The sequence below is a fragment of the Ascaphus truei genome (assembly GCF_040206685.1).
Source record: "Ascaphus truei isolate aAscTru1 chromosome 12 unlocalized genomic scaffold, aAscTru1.hap1 SUPER_12_unloc_3, whole genome shotgun sequence".
Lineage (NCBI taxonomy): Eukaryota > Metazoa > Chordata > Amphibia > Anura > Ascaphidae > Ascaphus > Ascaphus truei.
The window spans coordinates 182,570-200,174 of NW_027453839.1; the positions used below are offsets into that span (position 1 = coordinate 182,570).

A 17,605-nucleotide genomic window follows, 5' to 3' on the forward strand; every position below is an offset into this window, starting at 1 on the left:
TGTGCGACAAACTATAAAAGGCCAATTCTGATAATGCAAATGAATGTGCTCGTATCTAACGCATGTGGCAAACACGGATTGCATGGTCTGTTACTAATCCCAAACTGCACTAGGATTTTCCCCCGATCAGATGCGTTATATACCATGCGGGTGTGAGGGCATCATTTCATGCACACTTATTCTGACACGTGCACATATAATCTGTATTTTAGTGAGGCTCAAAAAAAAGTACACGAGGGAAAATAATCGCAGGTTATCCCAAATCCCACTTCACGAGCACGAACTCCATTACTAACACAGCAGCGCCACCCTGTGGGATGTGTGTGAACTGCAGATTATCTGAAGGGGATTCTCGGCGATTGTCACTTTGTCTGCGGTTCTCCCGCCTCTTACTAACAAAACAACACAAGTGCAGCAAACACGTGGCTGGGTAGGAAGCCAGAAAGAGCTAAAAATACATCACATAAGATACTTTATAATATATAATAGCTACAAAAGCAAATAACTGAGAAAGTGCAATGTATAATAGAACACTTCCCTTTTATCCCGAGCACAGGTGACATATGAGCATATCTCTTATAGTGATAAAGTGGGTGGCTCTTAGAAGAGCCTTTGTGTTTGTGGGTCAGTGATGAGATCGGGGTTACTTGGCGCTGGTATACTTGGTGACCGCCTTGGTGCCCTCGGACACGGCATGCTTGGCCAGCTCTCCCGGCAGCAGCAGGCGCACAGCGGTCTGGATCTCCCGGGAAGTGATGGTCGAGCGCTTGTTGTAATGAGCCAGACGGGACGATTCCCCTGCGATGCGCTCGAAGATATCATTCACAAAGGAGTTCATGATGCCCATGGCCTTGGAGGAGATGCCGGTGTCAGGGTGAACCTGCTTCAGCACTTTGTACACGTATATCGCGTAACTTTCCTTCCTGCTCTTCCTACGCTTCTTCCCATCCTTCTTCTGGGTCTTGGTCACCGCTTTCTTAGAGCCCTTCTTGGCCGCTGGCGCAGACTTGGCTGGTTCAGGCATGTTGGGCGATGCTTTCTCTCCAAACAGCAGAGAAACAATGTCACCAACTGACCGTTCTGTTCTGACTGACAGATTAAATCTGTCAGTGGTGATATTGGATACCGAGGCTTGAGCCTCATTACTCCAAGTTCTCTTGTTGAGTGTATTGTCGCACTCTTTAGGAAGCTTCTTGATCTGTGTTACTTGCCACAGTTGAGTTGGTTTCACAGGTTCAGCGCTGTGATGGGTCGTGGGTAGCGGTCAAATGGGTTTGCAGAGATCGCAGCAAGCTTCTTGATCAGCGGGTTTGAGTTCTGGTCCAGTTCCTTGAAGAATTTCTTGTTGAGCTTCTTTAGATGTTCATCTAACATCTCGATACCCAGTTCCCTATGAAGGTCTGCTATTCTTGTAGGAAGTGGAGCGTTGGACGCAATCCGCAGCGCCTTGTTCTGTAATTTTTGGAGAGATGATCTTTGATGTTGGTGGCAACCACTCCACACCGGGGAGGCGTATGTCATTGTGGGTCTAATGATCGCCTTGATCACATTGACTTTGCTCTTGATGGGCATGGTCCTTGTCTTCAGCAGAGGGTACAGTGCTGCCAGCTTGGTTGTTGCCTTCTGTTGAATCTTCTCAATGTGGTTTCTCCAGCTTAGTTTGCTATCTAGGATTACACCTAGGTAAGAGCTGTTTGGCTCCCATTTGACAGCCTCTCCGTTGAGGGTGATTGGCGGGTGTGCCTTGATCCTCTTTTTGGTAAACAGTGTAGCTGTAGTCTTGCTGGAGTTCAGTCCTACTTGCCAGTCGCTGTACCATGTTGATAGCATGTCTAGTGCTTTCTGGATGTTCTTAGCTACTTCTTTCTCTCTGAAGGACTGGGAGATGACTGCCACATCGTCTGCGTAGAGTGCCAGTTGAGTCTTGTGGAGGTCTGTGGGGATGTCATTCATGAAGAGGTTGAAAAGGAAAGGTCCCAGGACTGATCCCTGTGGCACGCCAGCGCGGATGGGGCGTGTTGTTGAGAGCTCTTCCCGCACAGCCACGTGGAATGTGCGCTCCCGCAAGTAGCTTGCAGTCAGCTTAATCAGGTAGTTTGGGAATTTCAGGTTGATCATTTTGTGCAGTAGTCCTTCATGCCAAACTCTGTCAAACGCTTTGGCCACGTCCAAGAAGACAACTCCAGTTGATTTGTGGATGTTGAATCCATGGCTTATTATGTCAACGACTCGCAGCAGCTGATGGTTGGTTGAGTGGTCCTTCCGGAATCCAAATTGCTCCTTTAGTAGAATGTTTTTACCAGAGGCAAAGTGGCGGAGGCGCGTAAGAATAACTTTCTCCAGGAGTTTCGACAGTCCAGAGAGCAGGCTTATCGGACGGTAGTTTGCAGGATCCCTCCGTGGTTTTCCAGGCTTTGGAAATACAATGACCTTGGCTTCCTTCCAGGATTGAGGAAAGTGCTGGAGCCGCATGCATGCATTGAAGATTTCTGTGAGGCATTCCATGGCTGCCGGCGGAAGCTTCTTGATGGCCAGGTTGGTAATTCCGTCACTTCCTGGTGCTTTGCCATTTGCCAGCTTTTCTGCAAGTTGCATTATCTCAGTCCTGGTGCATCCTTCAAGGGTTTCCGCTTCGGTCTCTGGTAGGTGCTCGGTAAGATGCCTGTTAACTCCTTGCTCAACTTCCCGTGCTATTTTGCTGGCTTGGTTAGGCCTAAAAGTTGTCTCCAGTGTGTCAGCGAGAACCTCTGCCTTGTCCTTGTTGCTACATGCCAGGTGGGTCTGGCCCTGGATCGGTGGATTAGGCTCCTTCTTCCCGGTCAGGCGTCGGGTCATTCTCCAAACAGAGTTGTCGGATTCCTTCAGCTTGGCTGCTGCGGCCTCCCACCTCTCCCCCCGGTGTTGGCTGATTTGCTGTCGCAGTAGTCTGGCAAGTGAGTTGTACTTTACCAGAAGGTCAGGTGTGCGGAACTTCTGCCACTGGCGTCGGGCCCTGTTTTTCTCAGCAATCGCTTGCTTGATCCCGCTCGGTAGGTCGTAGATGGAGCAGCGTTTGGGCATCTGTTTCGGGACGCTGTGCTCTATTGCATGTTGGACTGCGGTAGTAAAGGTGTTAACAGCATCATCAATGTCTCCGTTGGTGTCCAAGGGGCGGGGGTTTGTGATGTTGCTCAACTCTTCTTTGTACAGGCTCCAGTTCGCCCTGGTGAAGTTGTACCTGGGTGTTTGCTGGTGGGTTTCCATCTCGTCGCCAACAGTAATGGTAACTGGGTTGTGGTCTGAGGTCAGTTCCGCCAGGGTTTCCAACTGGACAGAATGTTTCACGTTCTTCAGTAAGACAATGTCCAGGACATCCGGTGTGTGGCTTGCAGTGCCTGGGTAGTGGGTGGGTTCTGTAGGGCCAGCCACTACAAAGTCACTCTCCTTTGAGTAAGCAAGAAGAGCTTGTCCTCTGGAGTTTGCTGTCCTTGAGTTCCAGCACCGGTGTTTGGCATTTAGGTCTCCCCCGATGATGGTTGGGACAGTGGAGTCCAGCAGAGCTTCCAAGTCTCCCAAATGTAGCTTCACCTTAGGGGGGCAGTAGGTGGCAATTAGTCGCAGTGGTCCTGTTGCAGTCTTTACCTGTACTCCAGTGGCTTCAATACTCCGGAGGGGTGGTAGTGCAATCTCATTATGGCTGACCCGTGTGTTAACAATCACAGCCGTCCCACCACCTCTGGCTCCTGTTGCCCGGTCGGTACGGTATACCCTGTGGTTCGCCAGGCTTAGTTTTTGGTTTCCTTGAAGGTGGGTCTCCGAGAGCAGAGCTGCGCATACATTCCTCGATTCCATCAGGTGAAGGAGTTCATCTGTCTTCTTGCTGATACCATTTGCATTCCACATCACGATGACAGAACTGCGTTTAGATGTTGCTGCCATGGTGGTTAGTTTCTGTGCTCCTGAGAAGGGCCGGGATGAGATTCGCTATCATTGTCACAATGGGGTGAATATCCATTCTCGCAATAGCGCACGCTATTTTAAGGATGATCTCTAGCCAGTTTGTTGGGCTTGCGGTTCCGCCTGCGGGGTCCGGGTTGGCCGCCTCAACGGGGTTGGTGGATGGTGTCCTGAGAGTTTCCGCGTAGGTCTGTCCGTCTGGGTTTTGCATCCTCTGGGTGGATGCCGTGCCTAGGTCTGGGATCAGGTGTTCTGTGGTCCTCTGTCTCTCCGGCGCCAGGCGGGGAAGCTGGTATTGAGTAGTGGGTGTCTTCCTTGGTGCCTGCTCCATCAGGTGGGGTGTCCGCTTTTCCCGTTCCTCTTGCTTTGCTTTTGTGAGGTACGGGCAACCACGGTAGCTTGCCGGGTGTGGGCCTTTGCAGTTTGCACATGTCGCCGGCTCCTTCTTCCTATCTCGTGGGCATTCCTTGGAGTTGTGGTTCTCTCCACAACACACACAGCGTGGCTTCTGGTGGCAGAATGCAGAGGTATGCCCGAGCCGTTGGCAGTTGAAACACATGGTTGGGCCTTTTCTGCCCTTTGGCGCTTCTGTGGTTACCACACAGCTACAGAGCTTGGTAATCTTGGTAAGATCTGCAGGCTGGCTCTCCGGGGTTTCTGCCAGTGTGACAATAAACAAAGGGAACTTCTTGGTCTTGTCCACCGGGGATGTCAATTGGGCTACGCTCTTGACTGGAAGTCCATGTTCCGCGAGGTCGTGGGAAATATCCCCCACGGAGGCGTTTGCTGGTAAGCCGCGAATTACAAATTTCTGGGGCTTTAGGCGCGTCAGTGGGAAGGTGTAGTATTCTATGCCCTGCTTTGCAAAGCAGTCCGTTAAGCTCCGGTAGTCGTCCACAGTTGTGGTAGTGATCTTTGCGTGGTTCGCCCGTGGTTTAACTACAAACGGGGAAGTGCAGTGCTCGGTGAGGATGTCGACAAGGTCCTTGTGGGTCTTCATATTCCTAACCATTACCGGTGGTATGCGAATCTTTTTGGGTGGGAGTGCAGTCTCTTCATCGTTGCACCTGGGCCCTGAGCAGTCATCGGCATTAGCAAGTGGCTCGAAGCGGTTTGATGTTTTGATGCCTTGGTCTTCCTTGTGCTTCTGCATCTTTGTCTTTGCTACCGATGGAGGGGAAGAACCATTGGAGCTATCAGAGTTTGCTCGCCCTCTCTTCTTCACTAAAGTGTAGTCCATGTCTTCTGCAGCATCATGTATTGCAGTCTCCATAGGTGGCACATTTGCCTCTGCCATAATAAGGCGCAGACCAGAGCCACGCACCCGCACGGCGGCGGGCACACGGCACAAATCAGAGCCACACGCACGGCGGCAAGCACACTGCACAAATCAGAGCCACGCACACGGCGGCGAGCACACGGCACAAGTCAGAGCCACGCACCCGCACGGCGGCGAGCACACAGCCCAAATCAGAGCCACGCACACGCACGGCGGTGAGCACACGGCCCAAAGCACGCAACGCAGGGAGCAAAAGCACACGGCGCAGGGGGGGGCACGGCACCAAGTTCAGGGGGGGCACAGCACAGAGCGCAGGGGGGGCACAGCACAGAGCGCAGGGGGGGCACAGCACAGAGCGCAGGGGGGGCACAGCACAGAGCGTAGGGGGGAGCAGAGAGCACAGGGGGGAGCAGCACAGAGCACAGGGGGGCACAGCACAGAGCGCAGGGGGGCACAGCACAGAGCGCAGGGGGGCACAACACAGAGCGCAGGGGGGCACAGCACAGAGCACAGGGGGGCGCAGCACAGCACACAGGGGGGGGGCACTGAGCACTGGGGGGGCACAGAGCACGGGGGGGGCATAGAGCACAGGGGGGGGCACAGAGCACAGGGGGGGCACTGCACTAAACAGGGGGGGGCACAGCACTAGGCAGGGGGGGGGGCAAGGCCGGGGGTCACAGCAAGTCGCAGCTCTGGGCTCAGTACTGCACACAGAACTCAGCATACAGTGCAATAAAGCTATAAAGCAAAGCGATGGGCAATGACCCACGTGGCAGCAGCAGCTCTCCCACACGTGGCAGCAGCGGCTCTCCCCCACGTGGCAGCAGCGGCGGCTCTCCAAACGGGCCAGTCAATACATCCCCGACTGAAGCTCTCAATCATCAATGTCACCGAAATCCCCAGCAGCTCTATTTATAGGAGTGCTATGCAAACTAGCAGCCCCAGCATTCTGTTCGTCTATTGGCTGACTTTATCATGTGACCGTTTATGACATCATCAGTTTTCTTTCAAATTAGACGATTGGTGGTTACAGGATTATGGAACTGATTGGCTGTTTTCAAAACTGACCAATCACAGAGGAGTTCAGCTGCTGTCTGAGTGTATAAATAAGGGCACAGGGGGCGGGGTTTGTCACTTCTCTTGTTACCCGAGCTGCTGTCTGAGTGATACACGATGTCTGGAAGAGGCAAACAAGGCGGGAAAACTCGCGCTAAGGCCAAGACGCGCTCATCTCGGGCTGGGCTGCAGTTCCCAGTCGGCCGTGTGCACAGGCTGCTTCGGAAGGGAAATTATGCTCAGCGTGTGGGGGCCGGAGCCCCGGTCTATTTGGCCGCAGTGCTGGAGTATCTGACCGCTGAGATCCTGGAGTTGGCCGGTAACGCCGCCCGGGACAATAAGAAGTCCCGCATCATCCCCCGGCACCTGCAGCTCGCTGTGCGGAACGACGAGGAGCTGAACAGGCTGCTCGGAGGGGTCACCATCGCTCAGGGGGGTGTCCTGCCCAACATCCAGGCCGTGCTACTGCCCAAGAAAACCGAGAGCCACAAACCGGCCAAGAGCAGCAAGTGAGCTTCACCCCCGAGACCAGGAGCAGAGATCCCCACATACCCAACACAAAGGCTCTTTTCAGAGCCACCCACAACATCAAAAAAGCGTTATAGTATTTCACATTTCCTGCAGGACATGTTTTTATTATATTTCTATCTCCATTCTAAGTCACTTTCATTGTTTATGATAATAGTTCTCTTCATTTGTAAAGTAATGTATAATTAAGTCCATGTATGTGGAGGTGTCAGTTCTGTCATTAGAAACAGTAATGCGTTTGATACGACACTGCAGAAAGCAAATCAATATTTAATACCATAAAGGCACCTACTGTATATATAACTTGGGGGTGAACTTTAATTACCGACATGATGATTTTAAGGGAAAAATCCCATAACATTGATGAACTGATTAAAGTGCATTTAGTTTGCTGGAACCATAACTATAAAGCTAAACAAAAAACTGTTTCTAGTTCATCGCTAAATAAATTAAAACAAAGTAGTGCAGCATGGCTAATACACTATAAAGTAGTGTTTGTTTCTGTTTGTGATTATACAAAAGGCGCAACGTATTGGTATTAGGAGTCTATTCTTGAAACAATTTACCACACGGTGGCGCTGTTGGATTAGAAATCGGTATCTTCATTACTTGCTTGTAAAGGCTAAAACCTGTTTTTATATCGGACACAAATTCGCAAGCCATGAAGGTGTATTATACTGAAAATGTATATAATGTATCATTAAAGACAAGAGAGTAACATTGATGCAAGAACAATTAAAAAAAAAAAAAAAATTCAACCAACGTTGTTTACAGATTGCCCTCGAACATGCAAAATCAAGTCATAATATAATTAATGTTGACATGTTAGAAAATAAAATAGCATAATGGTATAGAAAGATTCAATAACCAAAAGGCAGAACACATAATTACAGCATCTGGTCTTCGAAATAAACAGCACAAGTTTTTTGGAGGTACAATTTATCAAATTAATTCCTTTATGAGCAAGAACAATAATCAGAATTTATTTTTGTACCACTAATATACTCTGTGCTATAAACTAAAAATTACAGAACCTGTCCCTGGTCCATCTGTGAGCATGTGGCCCATATACTATCTGTCACGGACCGCACAAAAGTGAGCATGTGATATGCAACCAGGGTTAATACACACGGCTACTCTAGCCAACTCACCTTTCTCCTGCACAAAGTACTTTCAATATGTTTATATTAACCCATTACTCAATTGCAATCCCATCTATGTGCGTACATCACTGGATAATTTAGGCAAAATATGTAATTATTTACCAGAGTCTCAGGTCCCTGTTTATTATAGAAAAACAAAATTGTGCACTTAACACACAATCAGTTGTAGCTAAATGTGGCAGCAATGAAAATACTCTGTAGAAAGCGTGCACCAGTTTATTCTGAGCCCCAACACATTACTTATTAAATGTTTTAATACCCCCGTCCATGGTCAGTCCGGAGTCCCTGGGCTCTGTTCTCTGTATGGGAGCTGGCGGCACTCACAAGCCAATCGGATCTGGACTCAATGACCGGTTGGGCAGCGTGCTGCCACATGCCGTCTAAGCTCTGATCTGACAGCAAGGTATTGTGGAACTGCCGACTGTGCTCTGGCTCATTGGCCCTAGTCATACTGGCAGGGATAGGGTTGTCAGTTTGGTCAGGTTACACCCAGCTTACTTTACTGGTCTCCTCCAGGACATCCAAGGGATGAACTCCAATGTCCGGGGAGTGATGGTTTCATTCTTGGGACCCTCAAAAAACATAGTGTCAGAGGTGGCAAGGTCTCAAGTCTGACAGCAGGTCACAGCCACAATGGGAAATAAAATTGGCAAAGAGCCAAGGATAGCGTTGCACCACGAGTAGGAACAGATGAAGAGGCTGTGGTAAAAACATAGTTATTGGCAACCAGAGAAACACACTAACATGTTTCGCACCCACAATAGGGCACACTCGACGGACACACTCTACCCCTATTAGTGGCACATAAAATTGCCCTAATCAGTTCCCAACAACATGTTGGTGTTATGGCCTGGGAGGTCTCTGCCATTACGGATGCTCTGGGCCATGCCCTAATCGATGAAAATACGGGCCACCTGCAGGGACTTAGGGGCACCATCGGACAGGTGGCAGATGCTCTGGCCCAAACATATCAGGTTGGACAACAGTGATGACCGTGCCAGGGTCCAACTGGCTGGCCACCATCATAGTGCTGATGGTATAAGGGCACAAATATTTCAACCGCACAATGATCTGCTCTAGCCCAATGGTGGCTCCTCTTTGTGTTGCAGCACAGGCAGCAATCTCGGCAGCCTCGGAGACTGGGACCTGGGTTGCCTGGGTGATAAGGTGGGTCACCTGCTATTGCTCGAGCATGGGAATGTGACTTACCCTGGCGTTTATATGAGGAGCTGGGTTGTGGGTCCCATCGCAGGTGGATCGGTTCAAAGTGCAGTGGGGCAAACCACCCTCAGGTGGCACGCCCTGTTGAAAGCAAAGCATTGCCACTTATGGGTAAACTTGGTGGTCGGGTTCTGGAACTAGGGGGCACTGGGCAGCTCCACAAAGATGCATCGGACCTTGGGGTTTATGTGTGCCGAGGAGGTTGGTGGCCAGGAACTGGAACACTCGGTTGGGGTTGTTGCCAGAATAGGAGTCGAGCCGCCATGAACTCATCCGTAATCTTGGCAGTTTGCTGAGCCATTGATGGTTTGCCATCCATAATGCATTCACTCACCTCCGGGAAATGTTTGAGTACAAATTGCTCCTTCACGATTAGGTTAAGGAATACATTGAAGGTACTCACTGAACACACAGTTACTCACCTCTTTGCATGATGGGCTGACCGGGCCACAGAGTCAGTGTGCAAATCCGTGGACCCCTTGTGCATGGCATGAAACTGGGTCCAGTAAGTCTCGGGCGTGATCTCATACTGAGACCAGAGCAGTGCTTTTACCACCTGGTAGTCACCAGCATCCTCCCAAACCATTGCTTGATAGGCTTCCATATCTTTCCCATGCAGCTTGGGGAAGAAGCCTGTCATGGGAGACCAGATTTTTTAACACACTTCGCCAACTGGGGTCTGAGGGAGAAGAATCTAGCCTCAACTAGGTGCAGGGGACTGCTTCAGTAGATTTGCCCTGTACAGCTCCTTCTCAGTGCTATTGTCCCAATAGCACTATTTAAAATCCTGCCAGTCGCCTGTCCGATCAGCTTCAAAACTTGTCTGGTACTCTGATTGGCTTCTCCCCTTACATAGCTATCGGGCTCCTATACTTTTCATGGAGTAGGGGCAACCAGCCAATCGGAGGACGTTGTCTTGTCCGGCTGTACAAATCAGAGGAGGGGGCCGGCTTAGTCACTCTTGACCGCCCCTCGAGTAGGGAGGGTCTAGCGAGTGGGAAATTTGAAATAGCCAATGGAAATTGTGCCTATGGGACTCAGACCCGGCAACGGTTGAACTAGCCAGCCCCATACATCCCGCTGGGTAGGCACCTCAGCCTCTCATGTGAAAAAAAGTCTTTGCACCAACGAGAACCAGTTCCCCGGACCTGATTACCATCCCTTCCCTACTCACCATTGTCCTCATACTCACACCGACCCCACCTTCTGTCACAAAGCAGCTTTTCTCCGAAATGCTAGCAAAACAAAAGGCAGTGCTGGCTGCCTTACTAAATGTATGGGGAACATACTAGTACTACAGGGCACAAAAGTGCCTTTTTTTTACCGATACAATCCCTGTTCCCAATTCCTACTGTTTTCCCCCTTCTAGAGATTACACAGTGATTAGCTCTTTTCTGGAAGAGGTTACACACAATACATTATACACAGGCCAAACGAGCCTCACCGAGGTGGCTATTACACACAGTTTTGGTTTATCCAGTCGGGCTTCATCTTTATTATGTGAGGTTGGCTACCACATACCATCAAATATCCCCCTTTAAGATGAAGGCTCTGGGAAAGCTACCCCATCAGGTGTCTCTCCAAGACTGAAGACCCTGGAAGTCCATTTGTCGGGGCTGGGATCGTCGTGCTGGGAATGACTATTGGCGTTGCTGTGCTCATTGCACTTTTTTGTGTTGAATGGTAAAATTAAACTCCTGGAGGTCACACCAACTTCCCATTTTCACCTTACACCCGCTGCAACAAGCTAAGGGGGTTGCGATCAGTGATCACAGTGAAAGGCTTCCCGTAAACATGACCTATAACTTCTTGAGAACCCACACATTGTTGAGACCCTCTTTCTCGATTGTGGCATAGGTGACCTCCCAAGGCAACAGCTTGCAGCTTAGGTCGGTGAACGTATCCTTGCTGCAATCCTCACCTACTTGGCTTAGCACAGCACTGATGCCATAAGTTGAAGCATTGGTTGGCACCAAGAATCGCTTGATGTTATCGAGGACCACCAGGATCAGAGCACTGGCTCGAGCATCTTTGAAAGCCTTTAACGCTGCCCACACTCAGGAGACCAGGCAACTAGCACCAAAAGCATCTTCTTTGTTAAATCAGTCATGGCTTGAGCCAGGGCACTATACTGGGGCAAAAATATTCTATAGTAGCCGGTGGTACTTATAAAAGTGATTACCTGCTTTATAGTGTGGGGGACCGGCCAGTTCACTATTGACACAACTTTCGTGGGCTCAGGCTTGAAATGTCCCCGGCCTACCCGGTAGCTGCGGTAAAATACCCCCACCATGCCGACTTGGCACTTGGATAGCTTTAGTGTCAGACCAGCCTTCCTGATCCTATCTAGGACTGCTGCTACATTAACCAGATGAGTGTACCAGTCATTAATACAAATGGCTAAGTCGTCCAGATAAGCCCTAACATAGCCCTTAATCCCTTCCAGCAACCGGTTGAAAAGGCGCTAGAACGTGGCCGGCGTTTTCTTCATCACAAATGACATGACCAAACATTCTTACAAACTACGGATGATTAAAGCCGACCTTTCCTATGCCTGCTAGGTCAATGGAATCTGTACAGATTCATGGTGGCCAGATACCTGGCCCCGATGAGCTCATCTAAGAGCAAAGGACAAAGGATAGGCATTTGCCACGGTCTGAGTATTAAGCTGACGTTATTTTACACAGAACCAAGTGGTCCCACCCGTCTTGGCACCACAAATACCGGTGAAGCCCAAGGACACTGAGCACGAGAAATTACCCCTAATGCCATCATCTCCTCAACCTCCCCCTTAATGCTCCACTTTACCTCCGCAGAGATCCATTACGCTTCTTGAGGAGTGGCCAATGATCCCCGGTGTTGACCGGGTGATCGGTTAGATGGGTAATGCCCTGATTATCTGTAAACATGACCTGGTACTGCTCTAGCATCTCTCGCACCAGCTTGGGAACCGCGAGTTGGGGACCCATCTCCACCTGCTCCACTAAGCCTCCCTGCCAGTTTTCTCCCAGGAGATCCCCCAGCAGCGGGCTACAAATAGCAAACACCTCCGTCCCGCTCTTGTGATACTCCTTTAGCATATTGATATGGTATGTTCTGTGCCTATCTTCCTCTGGATCCTGGTTTACCACATAATTACACTCATGCACCCGCCGTTGAACCGTGTACGGGCCCGCCCAGGTGGCAAGTAGCTTGTTCTACCAAGTGGGATTCAGAACAAGCACCTGCTGCCCTGGGATTAATTCTCTACTACGGAAACTCCTATCATACCAGCGCTATTGCCTGATCTGAGCTGCCTCAAGTTTAGCCTGTGCCAACCCCATGTGTTCCTCTATCTGGTCCCTGAGCCCCACCACGTAATGTAGCACCAAAGCATCAGTATCTCCCCCTCCCAGCCCTTATGAAACAGATTGAGTGGTCCACGGACATGGCACCCATAGAGGAGCTTGAATGGTAGGGGGTTGTACAGAGAGATTTGACCTCGCACATAGCCAAGAGACATTGGAGCAGTTCGGACATGCACTGTGCCCCCGGATCAGCCAGGATCTCACTTGGGAAACCTACCCTAGTGAATATCTCAATCAAAGACTCTGCCAATTGACGTGCTTCAATCAAGGACAGAGCAACTGGGATCATGTGCGGATCCACTATATTTACAGCTACACGCTGGAAGGACTCACCGATCACCGGTAGCGGTCTCAGGGGAGCCTTTGTGTGGTCACTCGACTTGCCCACTAGGTGGCAGGGATTACAGTTATGGCAGAACACCAATACCTCCTGTTATGACGCCGGTGAGTAGAAAGTCTGTAGTAGCCGGGCTCTAGTATGAGTGACTATCTGATGCCCCTACCAGCAGGATCACATGGGATATCTGCATCAACTGTGCCCTATACTCATGAGTAACAACTATCTGTCGCCTTCATGTCCCTGATCTGACCAGAGCAATCTTGGATTCCTGTTATGAGACACTATGGTGCCAAAGGAACCGATGGGACACACCCTTGGAGTCAGACTCGGTCGCCCGAAGTATCATGCCCTCCAGTTTGGGGTCCGATCACACAATGTCCATGAACTCCTGGCTCAGTTCTGGTAGGTTGGCCCTGTCAAACAGTCAGAAGAAATGTTGGGACAGGGTTCGGGACAAATGTCTGGCTTGTTCTGGCTTACCTGCTTGGTGTCCACCGGGACTTCAGCTCTCTTTGGCTCCAAAAGCTGGGGAGAGATAATTGGGGTGGTGTGTGGCAATGCCAAAGGCACTTCCACCTGGGCAACTGCCTGACTTTTGCTCGGGGTGACCGCAGCCACTGGTGCATTCTCCTCAGAGTAGGAGCAAATAAAGTGCCCCAAGTCATTGCCCAGCAGGATGTTGGTGTCCAAGCCGGGTTACACTGTGACATCCCAGACTCCTCTACTAGTGCCCTGATCAAGTAACACCCGGGCAACTTGCAATAACTTGGGGGCTCTGTCCAGCATTCTCACCAGCATCCCCGTGCCTTGGAGAAGTTTCTCTGGGCTGACCATATCAGGTTGCACCAGATTACCGTAACACCGGTGTCCATCAGGCCGGCTACCCGGAGATGGCCTCTGGTAACCGGGCACAAATATTGTTGGCGGACATCATTGGATTCCAGCCCGATGGCTGCGATTCCATGTCCCTCCAGATCCACTTCTGCATCGTTGACGGCTGCTGCTAGGTCTGCTGCTGCACATTCTGCACGGCCTCCACTTGCTATGCTTTTGGGGCCAATCTCACGTAGGGGATTGTTCTCGCTGCTTGTGAGCATTGCCCCATATTGGGGTTACTGGAGCAGGGTGGGTTGGGGCAGTCCACCCGCAGATGTCCTAGCCAATTGCACTGGTAGCACCGGCGCTCATGGGCAAACTCTGCAGGCTTTGGCTGCAGCACCTCCGGCACTCCACTTGTTCCATCCCAGCTTAGTGGCCTTGGGAGGGTCAGCTACGTTAGGTGGTGTTGTCACTGGCACTGTATCGGGGGTCAGGACCCACTTCTCCAACTGTGGCCGCATGGTCACAAAATCATCTGCCATCATGGCGGTCATCTGGTGCATTCTCGGCTTATGCTCTATGAACCACTCCCGCACCTCCGGTACACATTTGGGCAAAAACTGTTCACGGATGACGATGTCCATCCTGTCTAGGAGCGAGGTGACTCTGCATCTGGCTACCCACCGAGGGCTGTGAAGGTCTAGCCAGGAGTTGAACTCCATGTAGGTGCCCCGCCTCCTTTGTCCAGAGCCCTGAACTGGGCACAATAGAACTCCGGTGAGAGGTGCACTGGACTATGCTCATTATGTGTGGAACTATCGGTCCTGCGGTCTTGAAATCACGAACTACTCAGAAATGAAAGTCCGCAAGAGATTCAGAACTGGGCCAAGTGATGTCCATTACTATCCACCAGATAAAAAGCCTGTCACAGGAGACCAGAACCTTTACACACATCCCCCGGGATCACACATTGATTAGCTCTTTTCTGGAAGAAATTACCACTCAATACATTATAAACAGGCCAAATGAGTCTCACAGAGGCAGCCATTACACACAGTTTTGGGGCAGCGAGCCGAGCTTCCCCTTTATTATGTGAGGCTGTGATAGGATGAGGCGGAGGAGAGGATAGTTGGTGATGGACTGATTATGGTTTGTGAGGTTGGGTTGAACAGTGGTAGTTCATCAAGGGTTAGTGGTAATTTTAGTGGGGATAATTAATGGAGGTGTCAGTTAATAATGGAGCAATCTATGTAGGGTTTTACAGGTACAGTTAATGGGAGAATCATTTTAATAAGGACAGTCATGTGTTAGTATTTGCGAGAGGAGTTGTAAATTTTGAGAGCACTGGGAAGGGGACAATCAGATTTTGGAAGCATTGTGGATGGGAACAATGAATTAGGAAATCACTGGGGAACAATGGATTATGAACACTTTGAAAGGGAACAATCTGATTAGGAAACAAAGGGAAGGGGCCAATCTCCTCACTACAATAGATTAGGAATAATTGAGGGACACTACATTGCTTAGTACTTGAAACCAAGCATTGGGAATGCCATGGAAGTAGAGGTGGGAAACAATACAGAGTGGGACCGCTGGGGAAGGGAGCAACCCACAAACTATTACAACAAGAATTAGGTAAATCTTGAAACACTTGAGAAGTGGACAATCAAGACAAGGCACTGAGGGAGGGAACAATGTGTTTTGAGCATTGGGCGAGCAAGAATGAGAACAATATATGAAACAGGTCACGCCGGATAGTAAGGAGGGGAGCATAGTTCTCGTTACATATTGCTTACTAACAATAGTTGCCACAGCAGACCAGGACTCTTTCACTGGATCACGTGCCAGACAGGACACAGCGATCAAATAAAGAGGTGTTTATTTCAGCAGTAGCCATCAGACACAGCACAAAATCTCCTAAAAGAGCAATACTCGCACCAACCAGGGAATACAGGGGGAATCCTAGCAGTCCTAGGTGCCCAGTGCCACAGAAATGGCTTACCCGGAGCAGCTTCCACTCTTGTAGAGGATCAGGAATTCCGGCAGTGCTGAAAACAAGTTGCAAGCAGGCAAGTTTAAATCTTCTGCTTCAGAAAAGCACAGCCTTGTCTTGGGTGTCTCTGGCATGACATCAGAGAATACCATTTAGTCCATCTCCATGCCAGTCCAGAAAAGATCTGTGGAATTGATATCTGCCACCCCTGTTTCTAGATTCCTGTCTCCATAGCAAATCATGGAGATAGGGTGGTGACCCATCAGAGTGCCTGATGTGTGTGGACACAATCACAGTTCCCCAGGCCTCAGTACACACCCCTGGGACCAGGCTTAACCTGTATTATTCTGGACCCCGTCCCTCCCACCTACCTGTCCTTTCCTGGGGCTCATCTGGTCACCAGACCCTAGATTTGCCCCATTTTAATGTGCCATGCAACCCCTTCCATACCCTGTAACTGTAATTGTTTACTCTCGTGTTGTAAACTGTACCAAAGTATACACTGTGTGTGCATATATAAAGCATAGCCAAGGTCTCTGTACATTGGGCTGAGAATCCCACTGAGCAGCCCACATGTCCGGAGAACTGCTATTGCTTGGAGTGGAGGGGGAGGAGAGGGACAGGAACAAAGGGAGAGTGGCTGGGAAGAGATCGGGCTGACGGGCAAACACCCTAAAAGTGCAGCATTGCGCTGTATCCCGAGATATCGCCGATGCTCATGGGAGATATTTCTGATGGCCGGGAAGCCGCTGCCAGGATCCCACTGACAGGCGCTGCTCCCACTGGCAGGCGCTGCTCCCACTGACAGGCGCTGCTCCCACTGACAGGCGCCGCTCCCACAGGGACGTTCATATTTCTCCAAAAGCCCTTTAACTCTCACCCACCCCGCGCCCAGCCATGATTGGCCAATGCAGATGTGACCTCACGTCCTGTCTCCCATGCAGTATCCACACATGATGGTCGCGGCTCCATCTACAGCGATTTCCTATAGCAGCGGGGACTGTATGTAAGGGGAACCCAGCAGCGCTCAGGGTCAGTGTGATCCCAGCGTGCAGGGAACTAAGCGGTGCGCCCCAAGGCTGCGCCAGAGACACCTTCACACGTCGCTGGGAGCTTCATCCAGCGGGAGATGTGAAAACGGTTCCGCGCTGCGGGACAGAGTCTCAGAAAGCAAACAGGTTTGAAAGCGCTGCAGTCTCAAACCCCACAGGAGTGGGAGCAAACCCTGGGGAGCCTTGGAAGTGGCGCCTGGCACCTAGAATTCCCCTGTATTCCCTGTTTTGGGGAGTGTAAGTGGTTTGTGAGTTTGTGCTGGGCTGGATACAGCCAGAATAAATTCTCTTTATTGAAACGCTTTGTCCGTTCTGGTGCCTTGATCCCGGGGTTACGTTCTGGTCTCCGGGATAATCTTTGAGATAAAGTGTGACTGAAATAAAAAACAAAGGATCATTGAATTAATTAAACAGATTGATTTAGAAACATTGTTCACAAAAGTAAGGAAGACCCCAAGTGTTTCATATTAATGTGAGTTACACACGTGTGTGTGTTTTGCTGCCTTTATTTTGGTGCTGCTGCGTTTTCCCTGTATAGATTGTGTGGGAAATGTGGCATCTTTGGCAGTTTCAGCCCCTACATCAGTACACATATTTGTGCGATTTAAGAAGTGATGCTAGAGTCCTGTTGATTTTCAACTTAATTCACTAATTATATTAAAGGGAATCCGCAAAACGTCTTTATCACAAATATCTGGAGGTGAAACTTTGATTCAGATCATTGTGAAAAATCCAGGTCTCCAGAAACCAGATCATTTCCAAAACAATACTGCCACCGTGTGGTCTTTGTTTGAATGACAGATAGTAAAGCTTTGGCGCCTTTTTACCTTCTCTGTATAATTGTTCCGAGATCCCCAAACCGAGTGTTTTA

The 17,605-nt window shown here is 50.0% G+C and overlaps 2 protein-coding genes across 2 annotated transcripts; one reads left to right on the plus strand and one right to left on the minus strand.

The window, feature by feature from the left end:
• Positions 1-345: 345 nt before the first annotated feature.
• LOC142473639 (histone H2B 1.1-like) lies at positions 346-1,024 on the minus strand. Its single transcript, XM_075580734.1, has one exon. The coding sequence runs from the start codon at positions 1,022-1,024 to the stop codon at positions 644-646; it is 381 nt and encodes a 126-aa protein (XP_075436849.1). The 3' UTR covers positions 346-643.
• Positions 1,025-6,388: 5,364 nt separating this feature from the next.
• LOC142473622 (histone H2A type 1-like) lies at positions 6,389-6,784 on the plus strand. The gene has a single exon (XM_075580719.1). The coding sequence runs from the start codon at positions 6,389-6,391 to the stop codon at positions 6,782-6,784; it is 396 nt and encodes a 131-aa protein (XP_075436834.1).
• Positions 6,785-17,605: the final 10,821 nt, after the last annotated feature.

What these genes read in the sequence shown, in the direction of transcription:
- LOC142473639 (XM_075580734.1), bottom strand. Translation starts at nt 1,024, where the DNA reads ATGCCTGAACCAGCCAAGTCTGCGCCAGCGGCCAAGAAGGGCTCTAAG.
- LOC142473622 (XM_075580719.1), top strand. Translation starts at nt 6,389, where the DNA reads ATGTCTGGAAGAGGCAAACAAGGCGGGAAAACTCGCGCTAAGGCCAAG.